At 43.0% G+C, this 12,576-nt stretch overlaps 1 protein-coding gene across 3 annotated transcripts in view; it reads left to right on the top strand.

The window, feature by feature from the left end:
• The window catches only part of MAP3K5 (mitogen-activated protein kinase kinase kinase 5), a 236,180-nt gene that overhangs the window by 24,679 nt on the left and 198,925 nt on the right, over nucleotides 1-12,576 (top strand). For 2 of the 3 annotated variants that reach the window (XM_044248019.1, XM_044248027.1), the window contains exon 1: nucleotides 8,627-9,434. The exons of the other annotated variant lie outside the window; for it this stretch is intronic. In XM_044248019.1, coding sequence (XP_044103954.1) covers nucleotides 9,017-9,434 — 418 coding nt within the window. In that variant the 5' untranslated portion in view covers nucleotides 8,627-9,016. Of the gene's footprint in view, nucleotides 1-8,626; nucleotides 9,435-12,576 lie in introns of those variants that run through there. 3 annotated transcript variants of the gene reach the window in all.

Raw genomic sequence — 12,576 nt, forward strand, 5'->3', positions numbered from 1 at the left:
CTCTTCATAGCTTCCTCCTCTTGGACACACTGTACTTCACATTCTAATGGCTTAGCCTCCCCCATTCCAATTTTTTATCTTCAACCAAAGATATCTGGCTTCTGTTGCAGTTTTCTTTCCCTGCACAACTATCCAGAAATTCCCTCCTGACAGAACAATCACCTCAATTGTATATCTTTTTTCAAGGTTCACAGCCATGTACTGCCTGTTGTCTGGTATCTGAAAATATAAGAAGTAGAAAGTTGTAGATAATGTGCAATCATTTTATTAAGAAAGTGACACATACATTGTGTGTATGTGTGTGTGTGTGTGCTTTTGTATTACAAAATTTAGTGAAAATATAACATTTTACTTTTAAAAAAGTTATCTGGATCTCTGATTCCAGCCATAAAAGAGAAATAGGACCTAGAATTATCCTCTCAGTATAAATCACTAGAAAACTAGAATAAAAAATGGTCATGTAGAATAGTCTACTGTCCTTTTTATGGCTGCATGGTAGGTACTCTATTTAGTGGATATATCAGAGCTTATTAAACCAGTTCCTGATAGATGAATGCTTGAGTGATTTTTTATTTTTTTTGCTATTATAAATATTACCAAAATGAACAACCTTGTAAAAATGTCTTTCACAATTTTACCAGTGTATATTTGAAATATGGTTTTAGAAGTGGGATTGCTGGCTTGAAGGCTACATGCATATATAATTTTGCTAGTTATTGACAACTTTTCCTCTGCAGGTATTTTATCATTTTTTTATTCCTACCAGAAATGAACACATGCCCATTTTCTTATAGTGTGTTGTCAGACTTCTGGCTTTTTGCCAACATCTTGGGTGAAAAGTAGACTATTAGTGTAATTTTAATTTGTATTTCTCATTATGAATTATTTCTCACTGAACATCTTTTTATATGAGTTAAGGACACCTGTACTTCCATCTTTATGAATCACCTATGACTTTCCATAGCTCATTTTCTATAGGTTTATCTCTTCTTTATTTTTAGAAATTCATTTTATGAGGTCTGAATCAGCTGTAGATATTTTTCTCAGTTTGTTATTTGTCTGTCTAGTTTGCTTGTGATATCTTTTCCCATGTAAAGATTTTTTATTTCTATGTTATCAAGTTTATCTATTTTTTCCTTTCTTGCTTTTGGATTTTGAGTCATGGTCCTGAAAGTTTTTCTTGCTCCTAGGTTGAAAGGAATGTACCCACAAATTTACTGAGTACTCATATAGCTTCGTTTTTTTATAATTAAATCTCATCGCCATTTGGAATTTTTCTTGGTGTATGGTGTGGAGAATGAATCCAATTTTATCTTTTCCATATGGCTTTGCAGTTATTCCAACATGACTTTTTAAAGTCCTTCTTTTGCAATCGTCTAAAAGACTGTTTTTATCTTATGCTAAATTTTCATATGTAATTGAATCTATTTCAGATTTTCTATTCTGTCTCATTGATTTATTTATTCATGAACCAGCACTATTAATTTTAGAGATCTTACATCTTTAACAATTACAGTGTTCAAAAAAAAAAAGTTGTGACAAAGTCACAGGTACCGTTGCTGTGGAGTGACTTAGACTCTAACTCCTGGCCTTTGAGGCCTGTTGGTTTCTGTATTTTTGAGCCTGGACCCCAGCCTTGCTATGATGCCTTTGAGCCCTAATATCTTTGCAAAAAAATTTATTTTTAGTTTTGGTAGTTAAAACTGGTTTCTGTTGCTGATACAAAAACTCTTACTGTGGCCCTGTGTATACATTTTTCATGAGTTGTTTATCTAGATTAAAGGGTTGCCTTTAAGAGTAAGAATTTTAGTCAAAGTTGGGAGTGGGGAGAAGAAGGTAAGATTCTGACATTCTGGAGATGGGTGGATCAGGGCAGCATGGGGCAATTTTAAACAGAGAGGCTTTGGTGTTCCTTTCACAAAATGTGGCGAGAACCATTTCTTTATATTAAAATTGCCTTAACTTCCTAGGGCATAAAGAGAAATGAAAATGTTGGCAAGGATGCTTTTGGAAGAAGTGTATCAAAGAAAAAAATCATTCCCACTAGAGGAGACGTGAGAAGCATCAAGATCACTGCTCCTTCTCTAGTCAAGGGCTGGACTATTGTAGAAGTGTCTCCACTTCCTTTTGTGGTTAGCTGCAGGCCCAGATGTCAACATCAGAGAGTTTTCTTTTTAAAATATAGATTGGATCCTATTACTCCTCTGCTCTAAATCCTTGAATGTCTCTTTTTCTTAGAGAATGAAGTTAAATTTATCTTTCATCAAGATGCTTCAAAATCTGGTCTCAAACTTGGTTTCCAAACTTGTTTTTTAACAACCACCGCATCAAACATGCACTATAGTAGTAGTAATAAGAGTAATTTTAGGGGCGCCAGGGTGGCTCAGTGGGTTAAAGCCTCTGCCTATGGCTCGGGTCATGGTCCCAGAGTTCTGGGATCGAGCCCCTCATCGGGCTCTCTGCTCAGCAGGGAGCCTGCTTCCTCTCCTCTCTCTCTGCCTGCCTCTCTGCCTACTTGTGTAGTCTGTCTGTGAAATTAATGAATAAAATCTTAAAAAGAAAAAAGAGTAATTTTAAAGTAATAAGAGGTAGTAGTATTGGTGATTGTCTAGCTATCAACACAAGCAGCATTCACCCCTGTTGGCTTTAGCCTCAGATCATTCCCCAAGATTTCACTCTCCCTGGCTTCTGGTGAAAGAGCTTGAACACATAACTGCTATGCACAACTTCCAGAACAACAAGTAAGAATGGTCTTTTGACATGATATTTTAACTTCAAATTAGACAAATAGACTGCTTCAACTTCTCCTTGCCCTTCCTTTAAACTTTATGCAGCTATGAAATGAAATGGTTGCATGTCTTCACACCAGAGCCAAAAAAAAAAGCAAGCTGTTTGGCATTTTCTGAAGTGATGATCTTATGCCTTCATTACAATAAGGAGCTGTGGGTAATAGCATAGGCTCTGGATTGAAACCCTGGTTTGTTACTCACTCCTTGTTTGACACTGGGTAACCTTTTCCCTCTGGGCTTCTGCTGCATGGGAGACTGGAGATATGTATATAAAGCAGTCAGTGTGGTGTTGGGCACTTACTTTTTCAATTCGAAAAGTCCCTAAGACACATTTGACCATGTTATGACTAGACAATGAACTTAGCATCTGTTAGAGTGCTAGTAACTGACTTGTGTAAGAAAATGAGCCGATCAATTTACAGAGTTTGCCACAGTTTCAATTCTATAAGTTGCATCTCCAAAATGTTTTAACCTGTTTTGGTCCTTCATATTTCTGGGAATTACTTGTCGAATCTCAGACTTGGAGTCTGGGGCTTTAGTTGAGATTCATACCCACTGTTTTTAGTATGATTACCTTATAATTGGTGGTGTGTTTTTCCTGGTTCTCTCTTTTTTCGTGATGTTAGTGCCACCATCATTGATGATCCATACCTGGATCCAAACTCATTAAAAGTTGCAAAATGGGGGGCACCTGGGTGGCTCAGTGACTTAAGCCTCCGCCTTCAGCCCAGGTCATGATCTCAGGGTCCTGGGATTGAGCTCCCGCCATCGGGCTCTCTGCTCAGCAGGGAGCCTGCTTCTGCCTCTCTCTCTGCCTGCTTCTCTGCCTACTTGTGATCTCTCTCTCTCTCTGTGTCAAATAAATAAACAGAATCTTTAAAAAAGAAAAAAGTTGAAAAATGGTGATATTGTAACTACCTCAGACTTTTTTATGTATGTTTGCTAGAATATTTCTATAAAGAGAAAGTTCCCCCATGTACTATTTTGTTACCCGGTGGTATTTTTGTTCTTTACACATTTCAATTTAGTATAGGAACTGGTATTTCGACTGAATACTTAAACACAACACATTAGAGCTTCAAAGGATTTTCAGTTTAATCTAATTCAACACTTGATTTTATGGGTGAGGAAACAGACCCAAAGAGGTTAAATTAATTTTCCAATTTCTAAAAGCTCATTAGTAGTTATCAGAGTCAATAGGAAACAAGAATTTGAGGTGGGTTTATTTGCAAAAAGACTAATTACAAAGGTGTGGAAGAGGTATAAAGGAAGTTTCAAAGGATTGTGCTGAAATTTGGGGCTGAAGTTATCATCATTTCTACGTACCAGAGTTATCATCATTTCTACGTACCAGAAGACAAGGTGAGGTTATCACCTTTCAGAGTTATCATCATTTCTACGTACCAGAAGACAAGGTGAGGGACAGTTATAAGGCCCTGTAGGAAAGTGGATCCTGTAGGATCTGCCCCTTGAGAAAAGCAGTGACTTCCTGTTGAGGAACAAAGTTAGCCTGAGATGACTCATAAAGTCCCAATCCCCTTCCTCCCTCAGATCCCCTACCTGGCCATTGATCAACCCTGACTGATAAAAAGAAAGCAAGGAAGCCCATTGATTTAATTCATACAGATTAGCCTCCCAAAGCAGAGACTAGGGGGATATGAATGGAGAGGGATCTGGAAGAGAGACTCAGGAACAGATGGCAAAGTCAGGATTCGGTACATATTCTTTTCCTCCTCTACCATTATACCATGCATTCAAATATTTGACTACATGCACACGTCTTATATTTGTAGAAATAATCCATGGTCCAGGATCATGTTATCTTCCTGTAGAATAACTTTGTTTGTTGAATGTCTGGAATTACCTGAAGCCTATTTCAGGGTTTGAGAATTTTTTTCTGGGTTACTCAGATAACTGGAGAAAGGATGCTATTCATGTAAGGGTCATTTCACTTTTATTTCACTCCTACTTTTTTATTATATCTTCCTCGCTTTTGTCCTTCCAGGTGTTATCAAAAATGTAGCTCAGCCTTTCAACTGCGTAATTCAGACTCTCAGAAACTGCCAGGCCCAAAGCAGCTCCAACTGTGAAAACACCCTCCAGATCCCTGGCCTCTCTTCCAAAATCTGGCCAGCTAGTTCCTCATTATCTCATTAGTGCCTCAATGCCTTTATTTTTTTTAAGATTTTATTTGTTTGACAGAGATTTTTTTTTAAAGTCTTTTTTTTTTAAAGATTTTATTCATTATACAGTAGGCAGAGAGGCAGGCAGAGAGAGAGAGAGCGAGAGCGAGAGAGAGCTGAGTGGAGAGCCCGATGTGGGGCTCCATCCCAAGATCCTAAGATCATGACCTGAGCCAAAGGTAGAGGCTTTAATCCACTGAGCCACCCAGGCGCACCTCAATGCCTTTATTTTAAATTTCAAATTTTGTCTAGCATTCTTAGGCTTATTCAGGGAGAAGGAAAGACCTAATCTGTCATAATCAGAAGCAGAAATCTCTCCCTTGTATTTCTCTAGCTCTTTATTAGGAAAATCCTTTACTCTATCTGTAGGTGTTCTCAAAGGTGTCCCAAGACCTGTCTCTGAGTGGAAGAGGACTAGACTCTGAGTGAGAATATGATTCTGACCAGTACACTTCAGTTTTGCTGCCATGCCTTTTAAAAGTGGAAAGAGGTCATAGTCTTCATGATATTATGCTGCTATCATTCAGTGACTGTGATTTAATTCTTGTCAAAGGCTTCTAGGGAAGCCTGCTGTTTATGATAGGATCTAAGCAGTATGTTACCTATTTCCTTGGGTTCCTTCTTTCCTCCATGCAAAATACTAAGTTATGAGCTTACAGTGAATTACATAATACCGTCAATTCCCTACATGGGAATGTATTGCATTCTGTATAACCAGAATGTATCGCATCTGATTTATATTATTTTAAATTCCTCGGAAATGCTTTCATTGAATTAATATTCAATGTTATGTGTTATGTTTTTAGTGTCTAAAAATCTTAAATATAAACTTGAAAAATGTAATATTTTACAAATCCACATTCAATTCTAATGTATTGCTTAATGTACTCTATATCAGATTCTATAATAAAGTCTTTATAGAATTCCATGCCAGGACAAGACTTGACTCTTTGTATGAAAATATGTACTCTTACGTATTTTCTTTTTATTTTGGCAGCCAAAATACATGGAACTAAATTTAGCAATAATTAAACTATTAATTCATCCCAGGCACTTGATACTTCTTTACTGGTTTCCTTATTGATTTCTGATAATTTGAATGATATTTACATTACTACATATAAAACATTATGTTGTTTTGTCTGTAGCCTTAAATACTTTTTGGAATTAAGAATATATTGTATTCCCATTTATCTTATCTGAGGAGACAGAGAAAGGCAAACTTGTCACCTAAAACAAAAGCAGGAGATCCTTGTCCATTTCAGGCTTTAAATTCACCATTTTACCTTTTCAAGAACAAACATTGCCCCAAGATAGGCAATGATTTTTCCCTGTTGACCACTACCATATTAGATGTCCTTTTGGATTAGAAAAATTACTCCTTCTTTACAGACAAATTGCAAAGGCATAACTTCTAAGCAGACCAATTAGAAAAAGGCTTTCATTCCTCCTGGACACACTAAGCCAGGCTTGGCAAGCTAAGATCAGGCTGGGTCTCAGTACCCCACCTGTCCTCTCTGCCTCCACAGAGGCCCCACATCTGAGTTGAGCCATCTGAATTTAGGTGTATTTGAGTGTTGATCAGATGTAAAAATGGAAATTTCACATGGTTCAATCTAATACGTGGCATTTAAGTTTCATCAGCTAAACCAGCCATTCAGGTAGTAAGAAAGCCTTAGCACCATCTAGAATCCATCATATTGCACTGGGGGTTTGGGTGATCTTTAAAGTTACTACATCAATTCAAAGTGAAACAAAGCAAACGAAGTAAAACAAAAATAAAAATTGTGTGTATGAAAAAATGGCTCTGAAAAGATCTGGAAGGGGTCAAAGTTGAAATGATCTAAAAAGTTATAGGTTTTAGAAAATAGTTTTATATATAATCTCATATCTTATTTGTGTAGCAAAATGCAATGTGAGAGTTTAGGCATTTGAGTTTTCCACACCTGGTCCTAATGAATTTCCAGCATGTATTGTTTGGGGCCAGGATGGGGCAGAGGCTTATGTACTGCCACAAGAGTTTGGAGGTTTGACAAGTTGTTGGAAATAATAGTGTATATCTATTAAAAGCCTGTCAATATTTTACTCCAGTATGATAGCTGATTCACTAAATATCTACTTTCCTAATGAGATCTAGTCCTAAAGCAGACAGAGAGCATATAGATCCCAGCTGACATAATTTCCTTACGATAAATTTACTTCTATCATTTTACACGCCGTTAGAAAAAGCTAATGTCACTTGCTTCGTTGAGGATATGGTTGTATAGCTGCTAGGTGTTTTTCTATTATTTCCTTCCTTCTTTTAACTCTACTATTCGACTGTTTTATCCTTCTTTTTCTTCCAATTCGCATTAATAATTTGCATTATTCTACTTTATTTACAGAATTCATTAATCTCCGTTCCCATCTCTGAGATGGGAAGTCCATAGCCGTTACCTTATTTCGCTGCAATTTTCACCGGTTTTCCCAATTAGAGCATGTTCAAGAAGTTCTGTGAGAACTTACACATGTTTTTGCTCCCCAAAGAAGTAGATCTCTTCCTTTTCATCGCTTTAAGCAATCCAGGTATACCCCCTCCCCCAACGTAGTGCATTTTGAAAGAATCCAATGTCTCTTAATTTCCTCCTTTCATCCGGTGGATGATGCTTTGCGGAGTGGGGTATAGACCCCTTATTCTGTGTCCAGAAAGCATATTGAGCGTGGGGAGGGGTACTTTATAAGAACCTAAGTGAGAATGCGAAGTCATTCAGAAGTTGGAACCAATCAATTACTCATTAATGTTAACATAGCCACTGGAATTTTCTAAATGGAAAGTAGCAGAGGCCGCCCTGATAAATGATGCCAGTCACTTCCCGAGCGCCGCGGTCGGGAATCGATCGTGGTTCAGTTCGGACCCAGCCGCCGGCGAGCTAGTGGAAGTCCTTTGGCTTTGCGCAACGCGTGCGTCCCCGCTCAGCCCCAGCGCCTCCGCGCTGCTCCGTACCAGACTGCGCGCAAGGCTAGCCCGGCAGGCGACGGAGGGGGGCGCCCTGGCCACGGGGACCGCAGCAAAAGCTCCCAAAGCCCAGAGCGTTCTCAGAAGAGACTTTTTTCCTTTCTTTCTTTTTTTTTTTTTTTGTTTTTTTGCGCCAAGCCGCCTTCGTTTGCGCTCCGGGCTTTGGCTGACTCCGAGTCTTCTTAGGTGGAACCCGGTGGGTGACGGCGGAGAACCCCGGCCCGGCGCCGCGCTCAGGGCCCAGCCGACGTCCCGGAGCCGCGGCGCCGTCAGTTTTGTCCCGGCTGGAGCTTCCCAGCAGGGCCCTCCTCCGGGGCGGGCCCTGACTCTCGTGGCCGCGACGAGTGGGCGGCCGAAGCCAGTGGCCCACCGAGCGAGCGGCTGCGAGGAGCGGCGAGACTGCAGCGGCGAGGCCGGCGCTGGGACTAAGCCGCCGCGGCGCGCTCTGGCGAGAAACGAGGCCAGGGGAGGAGGAGGAGGAGGAAATAGAGCAGATGAAGGGGAGCTGCCGCCGAGGAGGGAGGCGGGTCCTTTCGGCTGCTGCTGTTCCGGGACGCAGCCCGGGGAGCCTGCCCGCCCGAGAGGTGCTGGCCAGGTAGCTGCCAACCCAGCGGGCACACTCCCCGACCCCTCCCAGCGCCCGGCACGGAAGACTCCGGGGCCGTGCTCCGGTGGTCAGGGCGCACCGCACCACGAGCGCGGCGCCCTTGAGCTGCACGGCGGCGCACGTTTGCGAGGCGACTTGTCTGCGGGCCAAGAGAAGGAAGCGCTGTCCCTTCCCGCGCAACCTGGCGTCCCCACCCCTTGTACTCTACACCCTGCCTCGGACAAGCGGCGCGGCCACGGAGGCGCAGAGGAGGGGTGAGCCGCCGCCGGGCAGCGGCGTCCCTTCGGGGGAGAGGGCGCCTGACAGGAGGCGGCGGCGCGGCGCAGAGGGCGCGACGCGCGATGGCAGCTGCTTAGCCCGGCGCGCGCGGAGCAGCCCGGAGCTGTGGCTGGCCAGACGGTGCGGCTGGGCTGGGGACGCCGCCGCAGCCCGGCCGGGAGAGATGAGCGCCGAAGCGGGCGAGGGCATCACTTTCTCGGTGCCACCCTTCGCCGAGGGTGGAAGCTGCCGGAGGGGAGGAGCGGCGGTGGCAGCCGAGGACGAGGAGAGCCAGCTACCGCCGCCGGGCAGCTTATGGAACGTAGAGACTGCCGCCGCCCCTGGCACCGGTTGTCCTGCCGCCACCTCTGGGAGCAGCGCCACCCGATGCCGGGGCAACTCTAGTAGCGGAGGCGGCCGACGGACCACGGTGGCATATGTTATCAACGAAGCGAGCCAGGGGCAGCTGGTGGTGGCCGAGAGCGAGGCCCTGCAGAGCCTGCGGGAGGCGTGTGAGACGGTGGGCGCCACCCTGGAGACCCTGCATTTTGGTAAACTGGACTTTGGAGAAACCACCGTGCTGGACCGTTTTTACAATGCAGGTGCGTGTGCAACCCCTTCCCCATCCTCCACGGTCTGGGGCCACGTTTTCCCTGGCCGCCGCAGTGGGGGGCAGATGTTTTTCTAGGCAGCAAGCGTGCTTCCTACTTCTTTACTTCTTGCCCCCACCTTAGGGGCAGCGAGCGGCGCTGCGTGACTGCTCCTGGCGCTCGCTGCTCCTGGGAAAGAGTGGGTGCTGGTGCAAGATCCTATGTGTATTTGTGCTAGACCGACTGACTCACCCACACCCACCGGCCCGCGCTGGAGCCATGGGTCTGTGTGGTCCTCATAAAGAACTTTTCAGTTGAGCAGTGCGAGATAGTGCCCCAATCAGCCTTTGTCCATTTGGTGTCTTGGTTTCTCTTCTGTTAGGTTTGGCGCATATTTTCCTTCTATATATACCTGTGACTGTGGTAGATGACGCTCTCATTTTTTTCTCCGTGTAGTTTTGGGAGTACCGGAACCACGCAGCCAGTCCCTCGCGGAGTAGATCTATACGAACTTGCATCCTATGTCGTGATCTTACTTGCACATGTTTAGTGGCTTGGATGTCCCAGTCTTACCGTTTTGAACTTCCACCCAATTACCTCTGAAAGCAATAACCTTGTCGCTTGCACTAGACTTAGGTGGTATCTTTGTAAGGATTTTGGTGGGAGAACCAGGGTCTGTTTTTTATTGCTCTGTATACCATCATGGGCTGGAAAGTACATAATTTAGCATTGTTTAAAATGCTACTGGCTATTTTAATAACTAAGATTGGTTTGGCTATTTAAAGTGATTGCTAGCATAATCCATTAAAAATGTATCTTTTCATCCTATCACAGATTCCAGAAAGTGTCATTGCAGTTCCAGTGACTGATGCAATTAGCTCTCTGTTCGCCAATGTCAGGAATAGTAACATGCTATTGAAATTAACATTTGGTATCCTGTACAACCAAATATGAGAATATATACATATTTTTGTAAGTGTGGGTGGAAATTTTGATTTAATGGTGGTTTCAGACAATTAGGTTCTTGCATTTGTGATAACATGAAAGGTTTTATATTCCAGTCTTGCTTTCAGTTCTGATTTTCTTCATTCTCTTCAAAACACCTGAAGCAGGCTTATGTCAGCTTTGGAATTCAGCCAAAGCTGAATATTTTAAGACCAAGAAGAACTTCATGTTAAGGAAGCCAGACTAAATAAACTAGGGCTTTCTGGTGCTGGTATTTTTTACAGTCTCGGTCTTCATAACTGAACATGAGTATGATGTAGCCTAGTTTTTTGTGTGGCTTGCTATAAAAATTGCATAAACGTAACTTTTCTAAAAATTATAGTGCTCTTATTTTTGGATTGTGATTTGGAAGAAGCTTCAAAGGACTGAAAGATATGTAAGGAAAACACCCAAGCAAATACTGAGCCTATTTTTATTGCTCTGATAGATTCCATATCTTTTATAGGACTCTGTAAAAAACGTCTTAAACTCTAAGCTAATTTGAAAGAAAGTTTCCTAACAAGGCTCACTTACTGTTTATTCTCCAAATAACTATCTCTGGGAAAGGGAGAGAGGAAGAAGACAGGCAACTGACATTTGAACGGTATCTTTAACCCCCAAAACAAGCCCGTGGAGGAAGTGCTTAACTATTCTTAGATGAGAAAACCAAGGGCTCCCTAACTGATCTGGACTTATAGGTAGTAACTGGTCAGTACAGGGTTTATCTTCAGGTGGTTGACCCTAAAAGGTCATCTTTGCCCCTGCCGCCTGCATTCAGCTGGGTTGATTTATTCTGAGCTGAGGGAAGCTCTCTATCTTGGAGTCATGTGATGGAGAACTGGCAGGGACCTCGGGAGCCATGGAGGTACAATGTGGAAGAGTGGGGAGGACACTCTGGGAAGACCTGCGTTTCTCAGCCAGCTCTGTCCTATCTGCTGCCTCATTCAGCTCGGGGAAGGACCCAGTTTAACCCCTGCTTGTACGTGTGATGTGAACTTGGAGCCTTGTCATTCAACATGAAGGTGTGACTGAGTGAAGAGGGTATCAGTTTTGTCGAAATCCTGTTTTTCCCCACCAAGGGCTGCTGAGTTTGATGGTAGTAGAACTTTTTTTCTGATTTCTGAGAGAGCGCTTGCTCCTCCTCCACCAGGGATGGATTTTTCTGGGAAGGGCCAGATGGTAAATATTTTAGACTTTGCAGGAGATCCCTCTCACAGCTCATCAGCTCTGTGGTTGTTGCGACAGCAGTCACAACAGTCCCTAAACAAGTGACTGTGGCTGTATTCCAGTAAAACTTTATTAATGGGCACTGAAATTTGCATTTCAGATTCTTTCGAATATTTTTCTACCATTTAAAAATGTACAAGACTATGCTTAGTTTTCAAGTGACATAAAACTGGCCCTGTGAGATTTTTGGCCCCTGGGCCATGCTTCTTTTGTTCTACTTTCACTCCCTCCACGGGAAAGTTGAAATCACTATGATATACTGGGAAGAACATTGTCCCGCAAGTTAGATCTGAGTTTCCATCCTGGCTTTTCTCTGAACCACGTCATTGTGAGCAAAATCCTTCATCTCCTCCAAAGGCCTATAAACTTGACCAGGGGCCAAAGCGGAGGGGGAAATGGAGTTAATTTCTAAGCCTCCCTCATTTAATTCTGTGCATTTGCAAAGGGAGGGCAGCATGGTATCCTGGGACAGAGCATCAGAACAAGAGTGTCATGGTCTGCATTCTGGTTTTTCGTTCTTGTCTAATTTGGAGCAAGTCATTTTAAAAAATCTCAGAAAAGAGGGAAAGCTTGGAATAATTGGTTTGTGAAATTTTCTCCAGCTCTCAAATTCTGTACTTTAAAATTACATGAATACAAAATGAATTATTTCCATCCCCAGAGGTGAATGAGGTGCTTTTTTATTTCGTGTTCTTGGCCCCTCAAGAAGTTCAGGGTTAGTGGGTAGGGCACGTACAAAGCATGGTTGTGTGGTGTAGCCTCTGTGAAGGTCCACACAGAATGCCTGCATTCCCAGGAAACAGATTCTAGAATCAGACTGGGGGTAGGGCAGGTTCAGAGGGGACAGCTGAACCGGGGTGGACAGGTGAGCAAGGACTACTTGAAATAACTCGGTTAATGGAGTGGACAAGGACTTGTCCATTGGTTCCATTTTTAACAGCTT

This window comes from Neovison vison, chromosome 1 (genome assembly GCF_020171115.1).
Source record: "Neovison vison isolate M4711 chromosome 1, ASM_NN_V1, whole genome shotgun sequence".
NCBI lineage: Eukaryota > Metazoa > Chordata > Mammalia > Carnivora > Mustelidae > Neogale > Neogale vison.